The sequence below is a fragment of the Alligator mississippiensis genome, chromosome 5, assembly GCF_030867095.1.
Source record: "Alligator mississippiensis isolate rAllMis1 chromosome 5, rAllMis1, whole genome shotgun sequence".
In the NCBI taxonomy this organism is placed as follows: domain Eukaryota; kingdom Metazoa; phylum Chordata; order Crocodylia; family Alligatoridae; genus Alligator; species Alligator mississippiensis.
Genome location: NC_081828.1, coordinates 209,274,097 through 209,296,253, shown reverse-complemented (window position 1 = coordinate 209,296,253; position 22,157 = coordinate 209,274,097). Strand labels below are relative to the sequence as shown.

The 22,157-nt window shown below is 43.1% G+C and overlaps 1 protein-coding gene across 3 annotated transcripts in view; it reads right to left on the bottom strand.

The window, feature by feature from the left end:
* The window catches only part of TTC21A (tetratricopeptide repeat domain 21A), a 73,301-nt gene that overhangs the window by 21,226 nt on the left and 29,918 nt on the right, over window positions 1–22,157 (bottom strand). For all 3 annotated transcript variants that reach the window (XM_014608965.3, XM_019499264.2, XM_019499271.2), the window contains exon 15: window positions 9,217–9,455. In XM_014608965.3, the coding sequence (XP_014464451.2) occupies window positions 9,217–9,455 (239 nt within the window). The remainder of the gene's footprint in view (window positions 1–9,216; window positions 9,456–22,157) is intronic.

Sequence of the window (22,157 nt, the reverse complement as noted above, 5' to 3'; positions counted from 1 at the left end):
AGGGCCCCGTTGCAGCTGCTCTGACCCGGCTCATTGTGCTGCGGTTCTGGTTACACATTTAAACAGCATGCCTGGGAGCAATACACTCCAGAGCAAAAAGAACCAGAGTTTATTGCTTTGCATTGATTGCATGTGTAGATGCACCCAACGATCAGAATTCCTGGCTATGAAGATTAGGCACAGAAGTTGCAGATTTTGAATAAGAAGTAATCATTAGTAGTGCAGGAGTTAATATTCCAACAATTTGATGGCTCCCCACTAACTTCAGTCCTCAGTCTAGACCATGCTGAGATGGGTCCAGAATTGTGTCCCTTAGGTAATATCCAAAGCATGCCCACAGTAAGGCCTGAATTCAGGCATGGGTGTTTGATTTTACTTCCTGGAGGTAAGTCAGATCCCTGTAACAGCTTCTACAGCCTGCCCCCCACACCTGTTCATCAATCAAGGTTTATCTAGACCTTAAAACAGGAGATATGATGTGAGATCACCACTGGTTGCTCAGCAGCACCAATAGGAAGACCTCAAGGTATGAAAGAAGGCTTTTTGTTTGCAGATCACTAATTTTTTTAAATCAGAGAAGAAACATAGATTTTTTAATCATACCGTTGGGATCTACTGTATTTACTTTACAGCTACCTACAGCTAAAATGTGGTAGACCTGAAGACTGGAAGTCCAGGATAGCAGCTCTTTGGTCCAGACATTGTTTGAGATTCCAAAACAGGTATAGGAAAGTTCTGGTACTTTCAATTTTACAAATAAATAGAATAGCAAAATTGTACAGCTTTACTAAGTATTTTGGACAAATCTATCAGGGTTGGAATGTGTACACAAATATTATCAAGTGTATGCCCAACAAGGCTAAATTATTATGTTTTGGGGGAGCAGGTACACATTTTTTAATAAGTAAGACTGTTGAAATTAAGGAACATTCAAACTTCCTATAACCAGCACCAGTTATGTTGGCATGTCTTGAGTGCTGGCATGAAGTGTCAAAATGTTTGTACAGCTGTAACAATCTCACAGACAGTGCTTAAATACCAGTGCATAACAAATGAATCCAAGTTGTTATGAGTTGGGAAAATATGCAAAAAATTATTGATAGGTAAAGCTGCTGAAGAAATATGCAGCCAAGAATAAAAACCTTAACTTTTTAGAGGTTTTAATTCTGTAAGTAAAACATCTCTGAGAAAATAACTAGTTCTGCTCAACTAGGAGATTTATATTATTTATCTTGTATCTCTGAAAAAAAATCCTGATTGACACTAGTTTTAATAATAATGATTCATTTCTTTACTATAATGTTGGTGGGAAAAACCTGTATTTTAACTCTATTTTAACTTCCCCTGTGTTTATTATTATTTTGAAACTGCGTTTTAAGTAGTTTGCATATGTGAGTATACTTGAACATTAAGAAATAATACTAACTGAAATTCTGCTTCTTCCCTACACGATGCATAAAGGTAAATGGGAGAAACCAAGAGGAATATATACCACTGTACATTTATCCTGTGGTGGAGGCACAGGGGACATGTGCCCCCTAGATCTCTGTGTGGGGCAGAGGCAGGCTGCCGCTGGGGGCTGGGCTCTGTTACCCATTGCTGCTACCTTGGGAGCTGCACAAAGCCATGTGCCTGCCACCGCCGAGCAGACAGGGGATGCAGAGCAGCCTGGCAGCAGCAGGTACGTGACATCACACAGATCCCGAGGAAGTGGGTTGCAGAGCCCCAGCCCACAGTGGCAGCCCACCCCTGCCCCATGCACAAATCTGTGGGGCACGTGTCCCCTGTGCCTCCCCTGTGGTGCGCACAGTGGTGGGGAACCATGCCTCCTCCCGCCCCCGCCCCTGGACGAGCTGCCCAGGCTCTGACTGTCACACAACCCATCCGGGGCCCATTCACCCCAGCTCCTGCTCCTGCCTCTGCCTCACTCCCTCCCTCACTGTGGAGGCCTCAATCTTCTCCCCTCCCATGCACCTTCCCTGTCCCCACACCCTTTCCCCTCCACAGACTTACCTGCTGGGCTGTGTGTATGTGTGTGTCTGTGTCTGTGCCTGTGTGTGTACTCAGTCGCCCAAATAATATTTTCTCCCTCTGCCTATGGTGACTAGGGATGCTTGCCGGCTAGCACCACACTGTAGCACCCTTGTGCCCTAGCCAGCCCCTCCTCAGCATGTTGAGCTGGGGTGGAGCAGCTTCAGGTTGGCAGGCTAACCCCACAGGTCCCCCGCCAGCTGGGGCTTCTGCGCCCCAGCTCAATGTGCTGTGGTTCCCGGTGCACGTGTAAATGCTACACCTGGGAGCAATAAAATCCAGCACAAACTGCACTGGAGTTTATTGCAACAGGCTAATTGCATGTGTAGATGCACCCAGTATGCAATATTTTTAAAAGGGATTTAACAAGGAGTGTTTTAATGCCTAGACTTTGTTTCCTGAGTTTTAGAGGTACATAGAGCTTCCCTTCAAATTTGTGGCAAAAATATCTGTATGCCCCTCAGAAAAGATCTATATAATTCCATAGCAAATGTTGGTGTTTTGTATTGATATTACACTTTGCTTGTTTGTTTTTCTTTAGTATACATCCCTAACATATCATTTCATTTTAAAAATAATGAATTTTTCCACTATAAAAAAATTACTTGGACTTTGCTTAAATGCTTTAAAAACACCCTAAATAATAGCAATATTTTAAAATAAATTGTATGCCTATTTCTTATTTGCTTTAGTCACAACTTCACCCACAGTTCTGCTTACCAGAAAGATATCTTTTGGCCAGAGTATTCTTCAGCTCAAAAGACAAAAGAGTCATTACAAAAGGAAAAATTTCCAGCACTAAAACTGCCAGGCATTGAATTCTGTTACATAGAGGGGAAAAGCTAGTTTTTTCTACTGTTTTACATTTTTTTAAAATTTGTTTTCATTTTTCATTTTCATTTTTTGCAACAAAATTAATTGTGTATTTGTATCTATTTTATGGTTTTTTAAATTAAACAAATAGTTGGCAGTAAGTTTTCTGAAGTCACAGACAAACTCCAAGCAGAGAAAATCTGGAAAGAGAGCAGGAAACCTAATCTGAGACCTTTAACATAAGAAACACAAAACAGCAGGGTATTTCAACCAGAGAACCAGGACTGCCCAGTGATCAGGTATATGCAGTATATGACAAAACAGAACACACAGTAAAAAACAGACAATGCAAAGATTGTCATTTTCTCAGTGATAGTCATTTTACTAACACCTAATAAAATTGAAAGAGATAACACTACCTCTTTTATCCCAGACAAAATTAAAAAGCAAAGGTGGTGTTTCAGGAACTATGAATAAAAAAATAAACCCCTCCAAAAACAAGGATTGAAGCTCACACACTGCAGTATGATCTTTTTAGGAACTGTATAATAATGTTTGTAAAATATTCTCTGTTCAGAGAAACTGACATCTTTTAAGGCTCCTCGTAAAGGTGAGAAGGCTTTAAAGTGAGAAGTAATTGAAGCTGTAGCTTCAAAGGCTAGAATTCTGGAGAAAAGTAAAAACCAGCTCCAGTATGACAATGGCTTACATGCTGCATTTTAAAAAATGTGAAACAGTTTCTTGGGCTAATCTCTAGCTTTAAACAGAAGTGCCACGATGTGGAAAGCAATCCCACAAAGATACATAGGGGTGAGGAGTGTTCAGTAGAAGAGAATGGGAATAATTTGAGAGGTGAATCGGTTTAGGTAAAAACAAGGGTACAAAACCATCCTCTGGAAAAACTGCTTATGGGTATAAATATGGCTTTAAGGAGTAGGGGAGTAAGTACTTTGTGGGTAAAAAAATCAAGGGACAGAGTTATCCTAATAGTGAAACTAAACAGCTGCTTTTGAGCTGCAAATGAGAAGCCCTCCAGAGGAGTAACTCCCAAGCAACTGGTGTAGCTGAGGCATCCAGTCTGACCTGGATGATCCCAAGGCCATCTTGGGATAAAGCAACTATCCATCTCAAATTTTCCAGGACAGTCCTGAATGTTGAGGCTGTGTCCCAGTGTCCCCAAACTTCCTGAGAGTTTTGTCCTGAATTTGATACATTGCTCCCATATTGTCTGAAAACCTAACAAATGTCTTGCGGCACCAGGCAATGTCCTGCTGTCCCTGTGAGAGAACAAAACGGGCACATCAAAACATCCAATTGCTGCTGGATGGGTTTACTCCAGAATAATTTCCTCACCCTGGGCAGGTATCTACATGAGCAGGCATTTGGGAGTAGATTTGGCTTTTTAGGAACAGTTAAAGAATGGCTTGGGCTTTTCTCTTTGGACTAAAAGATGGATGCTTCTCCTGCACCAGTCCCATATATCACAGGTGCAAAGGCATAACGTGAGAAGAACGCATCTGGGGCAGTACTCTGTTTTTCCTCCCACTAGGCAGCACACAGGAACAGCAGCAAAGCTGGCCTGGGCAGTGTATAATGGAGCGCAAGGTGCTCTGGGAATCATAGCTTTAAAGAGCAGCAGTGGATTTTGCTGCTGTTGGAGAGAACTCTCACCCCATTTTTTTGCTAGCAAAAACTTGGGTCACTTCTCCCCTCAGCAGCAGCGGACACTGCTGTTCTATGAAGCTATGATTCCCAGCACATCTTGTTGCAGGGAACCCTAGAATGGATTTCGGGTTCTAGCTTACCCCAGGAAATAAAACACTATCTACCCACCCACAATACATTCCCCAGTGGAGCAGGAAATGAGTAATAAATAAACAAAGGGTTTCTAACATTTATGATCACATCTTTTTTCCTTACCAGAGCAGACACCCATAACAAATAACAGGAGGCAATTTAGGGCCTCAGTTGGGGACCTATTTTTTATTTCATATGGGCACATCTACACGAGATGCTTATTGCTCACTAGATTGGCTGACTGTGCATTACGGCATTATGGCAAAAACCATGCTCTTAGGCTAATGTGCAGTAGTATTAGTCTACTGAGCATTAACCATCACAATAAAAGCATGCGATTGCACTAATCCAATAGGGCAGCCTGCTGCACATTTTTTTAGTACTTTCTTTTGCAAGTACTAAATTTAATGCACGATAGGCACGTTAATGAATGTGTAGATGCGCCCACTGTGTCACAAATGAGTGAAATCACTTAACTTCTTAATGTGTCAGTCTATATCTATAGAGCAGACATAATGAGCACTTACACACATGCAGCAAAGCTGCTCTGACGCGCTGTAAATCCAGCACGTTGCACCAGACGCACTGGATTTACTGACGCAGATTAAGAGAGTCTGCTGGAGCATGGAAATTACTATGGTCCGGCAGTCTCCTCCCTGCATCATGTGTATCAGTGTCCCTGTTCTGAAAAATAGCATGATGCTCAGGTGCTTTTAATTAGCGCAGCTCACTAATTAAAGCATCCCACCCCAGCTCCCGGAGCTCTTCTATAAATGCCCAATATTTACTGTGCTTTGAAGAAGCTTGATCTTGATTACAATCAAGTCAATGAAAAAAGCTTCTGCTGGCTTCAATGAGGCTAATCCAAGCTGTGGCAGAGCACCAGTGGGGTGCTCGCCACTCTTGGTCTGTTACAAGCTCCATGGGCCAGAGGTGAGGCCAGAGCCTGTGTGGCCAAAGGTCCCAGGGGGGCCACGCCTAAGAGGGAGAAGAGTGCAGGGAGCTTGTCAGCCCAGAATGAAGGCGGCGTAGGCCGTCTGGTGGGAAGGGATCTAGTTGGGGTCCAGGCTAGAGTGTTATGGGGCCCAGTGTGGGGCCAGAGATGTTAAGAACTGAGATGCCATCTGTGAGGCATGGGACACGTTAAGGTGTGGTAGGAGCATATTCTTTTGGCCCTTAGACATCAGGGCCCTGAAAGGGCAGCCTCCCGCCTAATTACCAACTAATTATTTAATGGCAAGGTGTGGCAGGAGAGTGGCAGGTGGCATGCCCAGAGGCAGTGAGAGACTAGCACTGTGGTTGGTTGGGGACCTCCCACTTCACCACACAAGACCAAAGCAGTGTGAAATCCTCAACCCTACTTTTTCTGTATAAAAAAATCATACTCACAAAAGTCATTCTAATTTTACTTCAGCAGAAATACTTGCTGAAACAAGGAAACAATACATCAAAAAGCAATATATCAATAATGTGAGTGAGGGCTGATGCCCAGAGAGGTGTTGAATGTAACGTGTTAACTATTAAGTCCCATCTTATTTAACATCACAAGGAATGATCTGGAAGTGGAAAAATATTATAGATGACACCAAACTTGAAGATACATGAATATCAGGAAAGCAGAGCAATTATCATAATTAAGTAATATGCATAAGGTGACAGACAGTGCCTTGAAGCTAGTCAGGCTCTCTTCTGCTTGGTGCTGTACAAGCACAGGAAATTACTGGTTTTGCCCAAAAGAGCTTACTATTCAAAAGGAAGACAACATAGTTGGATAAGAGAAAGAAACTGTTAGGGATGAAAGGTGTAAAGCAATAAAATAATAATATATGACAGGTCTGAGCTAATTAGTAACAGTAATCAACACTCTGCATTTGCTTACCTGTATAAGAATTATACAACTAGAGCGCTAGAGAGCTTGGAAATGTATCAGGAAGCAACAAAATGTTAGAATTTGGAAAAATGTCAGATAATACATCTGAGGGAAAAGAATCTTAATTTGAGTAGTTTGTGTAAATACTTGCATATCAGTGAGGAAATAGATGCCAATATCAACATTCAGGTTTTGACAGAGAGAAAAATAATATTCAGAATATTATTCAATATATTCTTTAATGCCATTCATTTTTATGGAAACATGTTACTATTACTACATAAAATGTTTTTCATTTATAGAAATGCTGGGCTAAAGGTTGCAGACAGGCTGTTATATGAATGATTTGCTGTCAGGAATATGTAAGAATTTAATAGTTTTATCCATATGAAATAGTTTGCTGGTTTTTCTACAATATACTAATCGTTTAACTGTTCAAAATTAAGACATAATTTAAAGTATAGTAAAGAGTATACACAAACAATGGACTGCATGGTAACCAGCGTTACTGCACAGTACCATTCCTGCATGTTTTTTCAGTCACTACCACGCAGTAGTAACGAGCTACTGCACAATAGCTTGTTTCTACTGAGCGGTAGCGGCACGTTATGGTTAGTGCCCACCAACATTACTGCACAGTAGCAACGACCTACTGTGCAGTAGCTCATTGCTATTGTACGGTAGTGTCTCTTGAAGATGCGCTCAGTAAAAACTGTCTTATGAGATACACTGTTGTAACAAGCTCTTCTCTTTTATCACTAATGGGCAATATGTTCTACTGTGGAATTTGTAGAAATTGGCAGGGCAGGGGGTCAGACTTGATGATCTGCACAGGTCCCTTCCGACCCTACCAACTATGAAATTCCAGTGTTACTGGAGGCACCAGGACCAAAGTCCTGTCTTTTAGCTCAGGATACCAAAAGTGCTCTTCCAAAGGAACAGAAACACTGCAGCAGTCAATTCTTAATAATAAAATGTTCACATATTTCATCATAATTATTGGTTTGAATTATTATTTAAATATTAATTATACATCAATAAGATGCATACTTCCTTGTAAAGTTATTAAAGATCTAAGTTTACTTTTAGAGGAGAAAAAACAATTGTTACAAATTCTATTCTGGTCATTTCCAACCTGCCAGGGTTCTCTGACTGAGATGAAAAGTTGTTAACAGAAAGAAAATTATTAGGTAATTTTTTCCCCCTTCTGCTGCACAGTTCTTCTAATTTATTACTATGGGGAAGCAATCAGGACTGAATCACAGAATCAGAAGGGGGAAGATAAGCAGAGTTCAATTGTTATTGGCATAACAAGCAGTTTCTGCATCTAGGAACTTTGTAATTTAAAGAATGATTTAAAAAGCAACCCAAGAGCGCCTTGGGAATGAAATCCTTCTTTGCAAAACTTCCTTCAACGAGGCTCTGACATTCATCTCCAAAGTGTCATTAGGTTCCTTAGAGAGGGAGTGTCAACTCCTTTTTAAATAGTTTTCAAGATTCCTAGAATGACAACTAATGCAGAATTGTACCACCATGCCTGTAGCAACTTTGAAGCCCTAAGACCTTGGCCTTTTAGACAGAATGAGTTGTGAAGAATAGCACCATTCTGCCTGCTCTGTATGTTTCAGAAGAGATCTTTAGAGCTCTAGAAATACCAAAATGAGGGAGAATTATGTCCCAATAATCATGCAATGAGGATATTGACATTAAGGGAAAGGCTTCAGAAACTATACACATATTTTTTTCTTTGTGGTAATAGTAGTTACAGTTCTGATCTAGAGAAGGGAACTAATTCCAAATACTGCCATGGAGCTGGAGATTAAATGAGGTGCAGGTGCCTCCAGTGCTGATATTCATCACAAAAGGGCATAGGAAAATGATCAGGTGGCTGAACTGGGTTGCTTTTGAGCATGTGTACTAGGCCAAGTTTGGCATCCAGAGACTTTTTTCAGGCTAACGTGGAGGCACCAAATTTATATAGCAGGATTCTAAGCAGCTTTATGGCATCTAAGAGGGGATGACTTAGACTGCTTTTTGTGATTTAGGTGCCTATATACTGCCTGAGTCCTGTTTAGGCTCCTTAGAGGATTAGGCTCTGGCCCTTAATCGAGAAATACTCTTTTTCATTTCTGTGGAGGAAGGCAGAACTCAGCATAAATAAAGATAACAGAATGTGGCCTTAACAATGTAGCATGATTGTTTTTGACATAAGATACTTACATTATTTGTTCTATACTTAAATATTTCCTTAATATTCTCAATATTCTCTTGTAGTGGGTCTCGTTCTACTGTGCATAGAATACTGACATATTTACTGAGCCACAGAGAAATAAAATGATTCCATAACCCGGTGGTTAAAGGACTTTCTCATTCAGTTTCTGATTCTTTTCTTCCCCCAAGTTACTTAGAATTCTTATTATCTTAACAAAATTGTTAAATCTTGTGAGAAATAAAACATTAAAGTAAATAACTGTTTAGATCTCAAAACAAATCTATGGCAAAGGTGAAACTGGAATCAAGATCTCCTAATGCACTATCCTAGATTCCAACCCAGTATTTTTAACAAATATGCTTTATTTCCTAAAAGCTCTAAAATTATTTTGACTCTATTTTGTTTGGATTTTTGTGAAAATAAAGCCACTTCTTCTAAGTATAATATCTGAAAACGAATACATATTTATAGAATCCATTAAAAAAAATATTACCAATAGCATCCAATGTATAGCCTCTTATCCTTTCGTATATGAAGGTATATCTGAGCCATCTTTTCTTTAACCTCAATATAATATGGTTGGCTTGGTGTGATATTTCGCAGCGCGCTTAGTGCTACTTCCACTTCCCCTTTACTCAGAGCCAAATCTATGTTAGCAACAGTGATGCGGATTTCCTCTGGAGTTCCACTGAATTCATTAATGGCATCCTGCATTATCTTAGTAGCTTCATGCTAGAAAATTGAAACAATAAGTAAACTTGTAACTATATTATTTTATTATTATTTAGTACAAACTTTGGCTCATTTGGTACAGTATTTAGCCACCTTTTAAAGTACTAAGACATGCCAAATATATTTTAAGCAGTATTCCACCGGAGGTCCAATTTAACCGAGAGCCCTATACAATAAGCAAATACAGTCTGATACTACAGACCAGTTTTGTCTCATTAGCCTGTATTTCCTCTGTCACACTGTTGTAACTATTCATGTTTCCTTAAGCAAAATAGGTAACTATTACAAGGTTTAGAGTTTTTTTTAGCTAATCCCTAATTGAGGAACCTAAACATATTTGTGACTTAATAGGTGCATCTACACATGCTCATTTACTGTGCAATAACCAAAATTACTGTGCAGTATGGGTGTGCATCTACACGTGCATTACCATACTGCACAGTAAATATGGCAAATTACACCAACTTGTGAATAAATTTGATACCCACATCATGCAGGTATCAAATTTATACTTGATTAGTTACTGTAAAAAGTGGGTATCCAGGGGCCAGTCAGTTGTTGGCCCACCCACGTGCTTCTGGACTAACTACTTGCCTTCCTTTCCTGCCATGCCTTGATAACTGATTATAAGAAGTCACTAAGGCGGGAGGCTGCCCATTGACTTGCCCTGGACACACAGCTCCAACCACCCTTACCATGTCCTATGCCTCACAGATGTTCCTCCGGTGCCTCACACTAGGACCTGAGCTCCAGAGTCTCACATGGGACTGTCATTCTCCACCAGAACTCATGGTCCCAGTGCCTTCTCACTGGGCTCTCTGTTGTTCTTCATTCAAGGCCCCAAGACCTCACCTCTTCAGGGCTCCAAACCCAATCTCAATTTTGGGCTTCAAGCCCCTAACAACTCTGAGCTCCAAGCTCCATTCCCATTCAGGGCTCCAGCCCCACTCTGGGCCTCCAAGCCCCACTCTGGCATCAGGCCTCCAAGCCCTGTCTCCTGCCTTCCCTAGGCTACAATCCTTTTATCCCTTCACCCCAGGAGCTTTATGCATAGCTCCCCAAAGGCTCAGGGCTCCACACTCCTGAAGACACACACAGCCTCAGAACTCCACTGTGAGTCTGGGCACTGCCTCAGGTCCCTCCACCTGACCTGGGCCCTGCCTCAGCACTGAGTCTGGGCTCCCCCTGCTTGATCTTACTATCCACCAGAGATGTGGGTGCTGGGGTTATAAGGCACCCCATACTCACCTTTCACTGGGGAGGGGACTGGCCTGGCATTTCCAGGGACTACCCCACCACAGTCAGCCCCACCAAACCATCCTTCCCCTGCAGGGTGCAGTTTTCTGTCATACCCAGGACAGGAGCCTCCTGCCATCCCCATAGCTCCTTCCCTTACCTCCAAGATGTTCCAAGCAGCAGCTCAGCCAGGTAGTGTTCTTCCAGCTGCAACAGCAGACTGATGGGTTTGCTGTTCAGGGCCCAGCTGAGCTCTGTTCCCAATCAGGCAGCCCTGCCTAATAGGAATGGCAATCAGCTACAGGCTGCTTTGCTGTGCTGTGCTCTGTTACAGTTACTAAACAGTAATGCACATGTAGATGCCTTACTGTGAAGTAACAGTGTGTGCGTGGATTGACTTGGGACTAACTTTAGTCCCAAGTCAGTCCACACGTAGTGTTAATGCACTTTAACACCTACACATGTAGATGCCAGCCTATTTCCCCTACTTCTTAGTAGTAAATTAAAGCTAGCATAAATGCTTGTGTAGACATGCTCAATGCGGTTGTATAATACTACTACATAAGTAGTAACTTTCTGTTATTTAAATAATGTAAATGTTTTTGACAGTTTGTATTATCTGCTTTGAATACCATTAGTCTAGCAATGTTTTAATTATTGCTGAATAATATTTTTCAATAAGTCATTTAGTCACCGAAGAATATAGTGTGCAAAAAATTGGAAATACAGGTCAAACTCATCATAGATTTTCAGTCACAGTGAAAATATTATTGTTTCAAAACAGAATCACAGAAAATTAGGATTGCAAGGGACCTCAGGTGGTCATCTAGTCAAGCTGTCTGCTCAAAGCAGGACCATTCCCAACTAGATCATCCCAGCCAAAGCTTTGTCTAGCTGGGTCTTAAAAATCTCCAAAGAAGGATGGAAATTCTATAACCTCTTTGGGTAACCTGTTTCTGTGCTTTACTACCTTTCCAGTGAGAGTTTTTCCTAATATCTAACCTAAAATTCACTTGCTGCAACTTGAGACCATTGCTCCTTGTTCTGTCATCAGATACCACCGAGAATAGTCTAGCTCCATCCTTTTTGTAAGCACACTTCAGGTAGTTGAAGGCTGCTGTTAAATCCCCCATCTGTCTTCTCTTCTCCAGACTAAATAAGCCCAATTCCTACAACCTCTTCTCACAAGTCATGTACCTTAGCCCCCTAACCATTTTCTTTGTCCTCTGCTGGACTCTCTCCAATTTGTCCACATCTTTTCTGTAGTAGGGGGCCCAAAACTGGACACAGTAGTCCAGATGTGGCCTCACTAGTGCCAAATAGAGGAGAAGAATCACTTCCCTCAATCTACTGGCAACACCCCTACTAATACAGCCTAGTATGCTGTTAGCCTTCTTTGAAACAAGGATACACTGTTGGCTCATATTTAGCTTACTATCCACTTTAACCCCCACATCCCTTTCTGTAGAGCTGTTGCTTAGCCAGTCAGTCCCCAGTCTGTACCAGTGCATGGGACTGTTCAGTCCTAAGTGCAGGACTTTGCACTTGTCCTTACTGAACCTCATGAGATATCTTTTGGTCTAATCCTCCAATTTGTTGAGGTCTCTCTAAATCCTAGCTCTACCCTCCAGTGTATCTACTACTCCTCCCAGCTTGGGGTCATCTGCAAACTTGCTGAGCGTGCACTCCATGCCATCTTCCAGGTCACTGATGAAGACATTGAACAAACAGGCCTCAGGACTGACACCTGGGGCACTCCACTTGATACCAGCTGCCAGCCAGACATTGAGTTGTTGATTACTCTCCTTATAGCCTGATGATCTAGCCAGTTTTCTATTCACCTTACACTCTATTCATCCAAGCCATACTTCCTTAGCTTGCTTGGGAGAATGTTGTGGGAGACCGAATCAGAAGCCTTGCTAAAGTCAAGGTATATCACATCTACTGCTCTCTGCACATCCACAGAGCCAGTCATCTCATCATAGAAAGCAATAAGATTGATCAGGCATGACTTGCCCTGGGTGAATCCATGTTTACTGTTCCTAATCAGCTTCTCCTCCAAGTGCTTAGATGTGGATTTCTTGATTGCCTGCTCCATGATTATTCCAGTGAAACCTTAATTGAACTAAACTGTTTGATATTTCTGGATGATTTTTTCTTTTGACTTTTGATGAAAGCCATGGAAACAAAGGGCTAAATTTACAATGGATGTGTAATTTCTCAATAGTTAGAGCACTCAGCTGCAATGTGAAGAACAAGGTCCAATTCCTTCCTCTCCCTGAAAGCACTTAGTTCCACATATTTCCCACCTTCTGAAAATAATTTCTACTCATCATGCTGTGACATGTTCTGTGGTGGGTCTCCTGTGATTGTTGTTCTGCTATACACAGAACACACATATTTACTAAGCTATAGAGAAGAAAAATAGTCCCCTAACCATTGGGTTATGGAGTCTTCTCAGCAGATGGGACACTGTGGTTCAAATCTCTGCTCTGAGCCAGGCAAGAGGGTATCAGATGAGGATTGCTATAAAAGGGACTATATTCATTCTTGGGCAGAATGGACATTTATATATGTGCCCTGGGAGGGAGGAGTAGGTGCTTTAATTAGAGCGCCTTCAAGAGCAGCTCTAATTAAAGGGCTCAAAGCATCTCATGTATCAGTGTCCCTGCACTTCAAAATGGCAGTGGGGGCACTTTATCTAAAGCTCTTTGAATGATATTCAGATAAAGTGCCCCTGCCACCACTTTGAAGTGTAGGGATGCCGTTACACAGGATGCGGAAGCCTGCTGGAGTGCAGTCTCAATTAATTGAGTCTGCTCCGATGCACTATAATTACAGCACATTGGAGCAGCCTCCCTGCACCCAACGAGGTTTAAATATGTAATGCAAAATGGAACAGCATCAACAGGACACAGAGACAGCAACCTACCCCAGAAGTTTTAAGCCTCTCAGGCAGGGGGAACTGAACCCATATCTTGCACATCTTAGGTACATCCTCTAACAACTGGCTATTGGGGTATCACTGCTTCACCAGTTCTGTTAATTTCTCTCTTCATTTGTTAATGCTTCTTTTTTTCATTTGGAAGGCCCAGAGCCTTTAGCACTGATTACCATGGTTTCAAGCAGTAATTGTCACTTCTTCACATTTCATTTTGATGGTTCTTGATTCTCCCTTATACATCTCCATGTTATATCAGATACGCCCTGTTGACTTTTACATTGAGGATTCCAATCTAAAGCCTACCTTTTAATGCTGCTTGAATCTTTTTTCCATATCTGATGCAACCACTTCCATTTTCATTTTGTTGTTTCTAGCCCTAGTGACTGTTTTCTCCTCCTCAATAAGGCATCATTTTTCTGACCACCATATATTAAAAGATTTGATAAAGGCAGCTGTTAATGAAGTCTTAACAGCAGGATCTTAGTAAGTCTCCAAGTTTCAGCACTATACTATCTTTACACTCATGGCAAATTTATGGAGTTTAGTTTGGGGAGGAGTAGGGTTTTGATTTCTCTACGTTGGCTTCGGCATATCTATTTTTTGCTATTCTGTCTTCAGTGTCTTTGTTTCTTCTGTCTCTTTGCTTGCCATGCTGCTAGGACATGTGAAGTGTTAAATCTCTTCTATGTCAGTCCTCCCAACTGTTACTGACATTTTTTTCTGAATGTTCGTTTTCCTGGTTTGAGTTTTTTTCTACATTGATTTTCAACCCAACTAAATGTATGTACATCACTCATTGTGACTTGCAGATCTCTGAGGAGATGGGACAAAAGGCAGATGATATCTGAAAAGGCACTGCCCTCCAACTTCTGTGTGGGAGGGAAATCTATCATATTTCCTCTTAGTTGTGTTTAACAGTATTTCTCATTACCCAGTCCATTACCAGTAGGAGAAGTCTGGGTGACATATGACATCCCTGTCTGATGTATGAATTGACCTCCAATGATTTAGTCCGGTTGCTGATTATATGTTACTTAAGTTGTCATATTTTTGCAGTACTTCATAATGATGTTCACAGATCTGTCAGAGATCCCACAGTGGTGTAGGAACTTCCATAACATTATTTTGTCACTAATTAAAAAACTGTTAGGGTTACTACTTGATCTAGGCATGATTTTTCTTGTCTGATCCCTGCATGTTCTTGTCAGAACTTTGACTCTACCACTTCAGTCTGTTTGAGATAATGTAATGGTACTGTATGAGTGATGTTGTAGCTGGATCTGGCCCGCCAAGAGATTTTATCTAGCCTATGAAGAGTCCCTTAGCCCTGCCCAGCCCGATCTGGGGGGCAGCCTGGGCCATGGCATGTACAGCTGGTCCCACTGATCCCAGGTGCACAGTGGGACCCACAACAGCTCACCAAAACTCCCTAAGTGGTCCTACAGAACAAATAATTGCTCTCCCCTGTCTTAGCATGATATCTTTTATTGGAACAACTATATAGTTGGGATAAGAGTTAGGGAAGCTTTCGAATGCTAGACATTCTTGAGACTGGACAGAGAATGATTTGCATTCAAAAGCTTGTCTAACTCTATTCCTAGTATATAATCATGGGTCCAATAATAAGACAGTAAGAGATATCACCCTAAGAAATCCTTGCCTCTCACATAATTTATGGACCATCATGGGTACAACTTCACTCTACATTACCATAACGTGGAAGATACCAAAATCTGCCAGTTACAATGGAAAATCCACAACTGAGACCTGAGGAATCACAGAATTGTAGAAATTAAGGGCTGGAAGGGACCTCAAAAGATCGAGTCCAACCCCCCTGCTTTGGGCAGGAATACTTCTGAGATCAAATGATCTCAGCAAGGTGTTTGTCCAGTCTCTTCTTGATGACTTCCAAGGTTGGGGACTGCACCACCTCCTTGGGAAGTCTATCCCAGATTCTGGTCACCCTTACCATAAATAAGTTCTTCCTTACATCCAACCTGAAACCATTCTCTAACAGTTTATGGCCATCACTCCCTGTCCTCCCCTGGGGCACCCTGGTGAAGAGTTTTTATCCCAGCACCTGATATTCACTCCTTACATACTTATAGACAGCCACCAAGTCCCCCCATGGTCTTCTCTTCCCTTGGCTGAACAGTTCCAGATCCCTTCGTCTTTCCTCATAAGGCTTGTCCTCTAGGCCCTTAATCATTCTTGTGGTCCTTCTCTGGACCCTTTCAAAATTTTCCATGTCTTTTTTGAAATGCGGCTCCCAGAATTGGATACAGTACTCCACCTGGGGTCTCACCAGCGCTGAGTAGAGAGGGAGTATCACTTCCTTAGCCCTGCTCGCGACGTATCGCCTAATGCATCCCAGTATGCTATTAGCTCTGTTGACTACAGCATTGCACTGGTGGCTCATGTTCGTCTCATGATCAACCATAACCCCAAGGTCCCTTTTAGCCATCATGCTTGCCAGGACATCTCCTTCTAACCTATATTCATGTCACTCATTACTTCTCCCCAGATGAAGCACTCTGCATTTATCCTTATTGAGCTGCATCCAGTTCTACTCCACCCACCTTTCCAGCTTGTCCACGTCTACTTGGATCCACATCCTATCCCCTAGTATCACCCCTTTTCCCCATAACTTAGTATCATCCACAAACTTGGCCAGAGTGCTTTCCACACCCTCATCTAAATTGTTAATAAAGATGTTGAACAGCACAGAGCTAAGAACTGAACCACATGGGACACCACTGGCCACCTCCTGCCAAGACGATACAGACCCATCCATTAACACTCTCTGGGTTTGACCCCTTAGCCAGTTCCCAACCCACCTGACCATGGACACTGCCAGTCTGCAATTCCCCAGTTTTCTTATAATAGCATCATGGAAGACCATATCAAAGGCCTTTTTAAAATCCAAGTATATGACATCAACCGCATCTCCCACATCTAAGTGGTTCATTACTTGATCATAGAAGAAGACGAGGTTGGTCAGACATAACCTGCCAGCAATGAAAACACGTTGGCTATCCTTCAGCATCATGCCTTCTGTCAGTCTCTCACAAATGGACTTCTTGATAATTTTTTCCAAAATTTTACCTGGTATTGAGGTCAAACTGATGAGCCGATAGTTTCAAGGATCCTCCCTCCTCCCCTTCTTAAAGATTGGCACCACATTGGCCCTTTTTCAGTCTTCTGGGACCTCTCCCAAGAACCACTAGTCTTCAAATACCTTTGTCAATGGTCCCACAATGACTCCAGCCAATTCCCTCAGCACTCTCAGGTGTAGTCCATCTGGTCCTCCCGACTTGAAGACATTCAGCCACTCTAAGTGCTCCCTTAACAGTTTGACACTGCCCACTGGTTGGCAATCGTCTCTCCTGCATCTGTCCAGTATACGACCATCTGGTGGGTGATCACCATTTGCATGCAGGAACACTGATGCAAAGTACTCATTAAAGAGTTCATCTTTCTCCTGACTGTCTGTTATCAGCTATCCTGTCCCATTCTGGAAGGGCCCCACATTGTCTTTGGTCTTCCTCCTGCTCCCTCTATACCTAAGGACTTATTATCCTTGGTTTCAGTCGGCAACCTGATCTTGGTCTCCACCCTTGCCTTCCTTTTTCTCTCCCTAAAAATACAGGCTATACTTGTATATTCCTCCTTGGTGTGTATCCCTTATTTCCACCATCTGTAAGCCTCCTTTTTCTTTTTTAAGCAGTTCTTGACTCCTCTGGTAATCCAAGAGGGCTTCCCAGCCCCTTTACCACCTTTCATGCATACAGGAATGGACCTTTTTTGTGCTCTGAGGATCATTTCTTTGAGGCTTAACCACCCTTCCTGAACTCCCTTTGCCTCCCATCCATCTTTCCATAGGGTCTCTCCCACTATTTTCCTATGCTCATTGAAATTAGCCTTCCTGAAGTCAAGCACCTCTGCCTTACTGCTTGACTTCACTTCCCCTACGATGGATAGTAAATTCTATCATCTCATGATCATTTTCTACAAGATTACCCTCAATCCTCAGATTTCCCACCGGGTCATCTCTTTTCGCTAGAACCAAATCCAACAAAGCCTTCCCTCCCCACTCGCCCGCTCATCTCCTGTACTAAATAAAGTTCTTCCATGCAGGTCATAAACCTACGTGACTAGTCAGATCTAGGCAAGCTCTCCTTCTAGCAGATGTCAAGGTAATTGAGGTCACCCATAACAACCATGTCCGTTGAATGTGCAGCCTACATTGGTTCTCCAGAAAATTTCAGATCCAGCTCCTCCTCCTGGTGTGGTGGTCTGTAGTAGATGCCTACCATCAAGTTCCCTTCTCCTCCACCCTCCATATCTTGACCCACAGGATCTCAAGCTGCCCTTCTCTTGAACCAATTTGGGTCTCCAAGGAGGCAAACAGTTCTTTTACATAAAGAGCTACACCTCCTCCCTTCTTCCCAATGCAATCCCTTCTGTGCAGCCTGCATCCCTTTATGCATTCAGCCCAGTCATGCCTGGTGTCCCACCAGGTCTCCGTTATTCTGATGTAATCATATTCCCTATTGGCTAGCACAACTGCCAGTTCCTCCTACTTATTCCCCATACTCCTAGAGTTTCTGTATAGACACTTAAGTCTGCCATTGTAACCCCCAGTTTCTCGCTGGCCCAATGTTGTTCCAGCCTCGCAGCACCTGCCTGACTGCTCTTTCTATGTCCTTCCTGCTTGGCTGTCCCCCAACTTGCATTCCTGTCTGTACACCCATCCCCTGATGCACCTAGTTTAAAGCCCTCTCCAGCAAGTCAGCCATCCTGGAAGAAAACAGCTTTTCCCCACTTGGCATGAGGTGGATGCCATCTCTTCCCAACAAGCCTCTATCCCAGAACAGTGTTCCAGGATCATAAAATCTGAAGCCCTTGCTGTGGCACTATCTTCTAAGCCTCCAGTTGACCTCCTCAATACAACTATTCCTCCAGGGGCCCTGACCCCTGACTGGGAGTGGGAGGATAGAAGAGAAAACCACCTGTGCTCCCAATCCCTTGAGCCCAGCCTGCAGAACTCTGTACTTACTTGTGACTTGCCCAGGGTTGTTCCTGGTCATGTCATTCATGACCAAATGTATGAGCAGCATGGGGTAGTGGTCAGAGGACTGGATGAGTTTTGTAATCCTCTCTGTCACATCCTGGATACAGGCCCCCAGAAGGCAGTAGAACTTCCATGCAGAGTGATCCAGCCAGCAGATGGCACCCTCCAGGATTGAGTCACCCACTGCCACCACCCTATATCTCCACTTCTGGACAGCAGCTTGCCTCCTGTCCTCCCCTGAAGCAAGTGCCTCCGGTCCTTCCTTCACCAGTCCTTCTTCCACCAGTGGTGCAAGGGTCCCATACCTGTTGCACAGCTGAACCAGAGAAGTTTCCCTTGCAGCACGTGGCCTGGAGCCTGAAGCAACTACCTTTCACTTGGCTCCATTCAAGTCTTCCCATTTTATCTTGTCCTCATTCTTTTGCTGGAAAGCCTTGCTGTACAACTCATCTATCTCCTGCTCATCAGCCCTGATGCTGCACAGCCTGCTTATCTCTGCCTGGAGCTCCTTCACCCAGGTCTCTAGAAAATCCACCAGACTAGAGCACACCCCCCACAAATGGGGCTATCACTATCCCTGCTCCCACCAACTGGAAGCCAAGCTAGGCACCCTGCATAGTCTGGGACCTGGGCCAAAGTGATTAAGTGAAGTGTCCTCACCATATCTAGGTCCTTCCTTGCAAACCTCTTTCCTCTGAGAAAGCTTAAGGCCCCACTTTAAAGAGGGGGGTGGCAAAATGACCTGTAAAGTGCTAGCAAACTGCCCTGTTTGCTCTTCCCTGTTCCCTCACTCCCTGGCCACTTGGAGAGCCTGCTTTTAGACTCCTCTTCTGGGCTGAACTGCCTGCAACTGGCTAGGCCAGCTCCGTAGAACCTGAAGCTCCTACCCAGCACCAATCACTAGCAATCAGCCAGCAATTTAGCGAACAATGAGGCCTCAGAGCACAGGCCCAGACCCGCTTCCACACAGACACAGACACACAGTCAGAAACACACACAGCAGCTCACCTGACTAACTCAGTTTCCCAGAGCTAGATCTGGCCTTGCTGTCTGGTCCCTTCCTCGTCTTGCTCCCTGCAAACAACTGCCCTGGTTGCTCTTCCCTGTTTGCTTGCTCTTTGGCCAAGGGAAGTATATCTTGCATTTTAAAGCCTGTCTAACTTGATACCAGCTACACAGTTGAGTCAATAAAAAATATTACCCAAAGAACTCCATACCTCTTGCATAAGGTAATGGCAGTAATTTACATGGGAAGCAGAGTATCTGAATGCTCCTTCAGTTTTTGCACTCATTGTGAATAACCTTTTTTGGCAACTTTGCTACATGACATTTTCTATTCATTTGGCATTTTTATTTCTTTGCATATTTTTGTAAGAACTTCTGTGAAAGTATTCATTGTATTCTATAAAGCTACCTTCAGGACTTCCATTGGTAAGCTGTGCAGATCTGAGGCCTTTCCAGTTTATAATCACTTAAGTGTCTTCTCTCCTTCACTTTACTGAAATGCCCTAGTTCAATGTCCAGATCTTCTTCTGTGTTTGGGAGCCTGCTCACTGTCTTTCCATTTAGTAGCTAAAAAAATTTTCTGCTATAAAATGTAATCATTTTAATGTCATTATTATTAAGCTGCTTTTATTGTCCTTGGTTGATTGGCTGGTATCTGTTTTAGTTCCTGACAACAATCTATTTGCACATTCCTGTTACTAATTAGTGGAACTCTGGTATTTGCTTGTAACAATGGAAATGAAATGGCAATATCAAGTTAAATTTATCACATACAATTTAATATACATCACAGAGGAAAATAAAAACTCTACCAAAAAGACCACACATTTTAATTATCTAATTCCAAGAATACTTAACATTCAAAACTATTACTGGCACATCCCAGAATCAGAGTAGACTAGGGCACAGAGATGATATACACACAAACTATATAAGATTTCATAAATTTTATAGGCATTGGGGCTGGAAGGGACCTTGGAAGATCACTGAGTCCAGCCCCCTGCCCCAGGGGCAGGAAGTCAGCTGGGGTCATAGGATCCCTGCAAGATAAACATCCAAATGTCTCTTAAAGGAGTCCAGAGTAGGTGCTTGTACCACCTCTGGCGGCAGTCTGTTCCAGGCCTTGGGGGCTCAGACAGTAAAGAAGTTCTTCCTTATGTCCAGCCTGAAATGGTCTTGGAGGAGTCTGTGACTGTTTGACCTTGTCATTCCTTGGGGCACTCTAGTGAACAGGTGTTCCTCCAGATCCTGATGTACACCACTTATATACTTATAGGCAGCCACTAGGTCCCGCCTGAACCTGTGCTTTTCCAGGCTGAAGAGTCCCATGGCTCTCAGCCTTACATCATAAGGCCTGTTCTCCTGCCCTCAGATCATGCATGTGGCTCTCTTCTGGACTCTCTCAAACTTCTTCACATCCTTTTAAAATTGTGGAGCCCAGAATTGGATGCAGTACTCCAGCTGTGGTCTCACCAAGGCCGTGTACAGCAGGAGGATGACAGCCTGGGATTTGCTAGAGAAGCATCTAAGGATGCAAGCCAGAGTTTTGCTCGCTTTACCAGCTGTGACATCGCATTGGTGGCTCATATTCATTTTGTGGTCAATCATGATCCCCAAGTCCCTTTCGGCTGTGGTGCTAGCTAGCATAGCACTGCTGAGCCTATAAGCATGCTGCAGGTTTTTTTTCCCCAGAGTGGAGTACCTTGGATTTTTCGGTGTTGAACGCCATCAGGTTTTCATCCACCCATTTTCTGAGCCTGTCTAGGTCGGCCTGGATCACCATCCTGTGTTCAGGTGTGGACACTTTACCCCAAAGTTTGATGTCATGGACAAACTTGGCCAGTCTGCTTCTGATACCAATGTCCACATCATTAATAAAGATGTTAAAGACTTTGGGCCCAAGAACAGAGCCTTGGGGGACCCCACTGGTCACGGTGCACCACGATGATTGACTTCCATCAACTACCACTCTCTGGGTCCAACCTCGGAGCCAATTCATCGGACTGTGATGTAGCTGAGGCCACAGTTGGCCAATTTTTCCATGAGATCATCATGGTATACCAGATTGAAAACTTTTTTAATCAAGATATATGACATCAATCTCTTCTCCCTTGTTCAGGTGATATGTCACCTGGTCATAGAAGGAGATGAGATTGGTCAGGCAAGACCTACCAGCAACAAACCTGTGCTGGCTATCCCTCAGGATATTGCCATCAGCCAGTTTGTCAAGAATGATCTCTGATAATTTCTTCCAAGATCTTCCCCAGGATAGAGGTCAGGTTGACAGGCCTGTAGTTCGCCAGATCTACTTTCCTCCCTTTCTTGAAGATAGGCACCACATTGGCCTTCTTCCAATTTTCAGGCACTTCACCTGAGCGCCACGAGTTCTCGAAGATCCATGCCAGTGGCTGAGCTATGATGCCTGCCAGGTCCTTAAGTACTC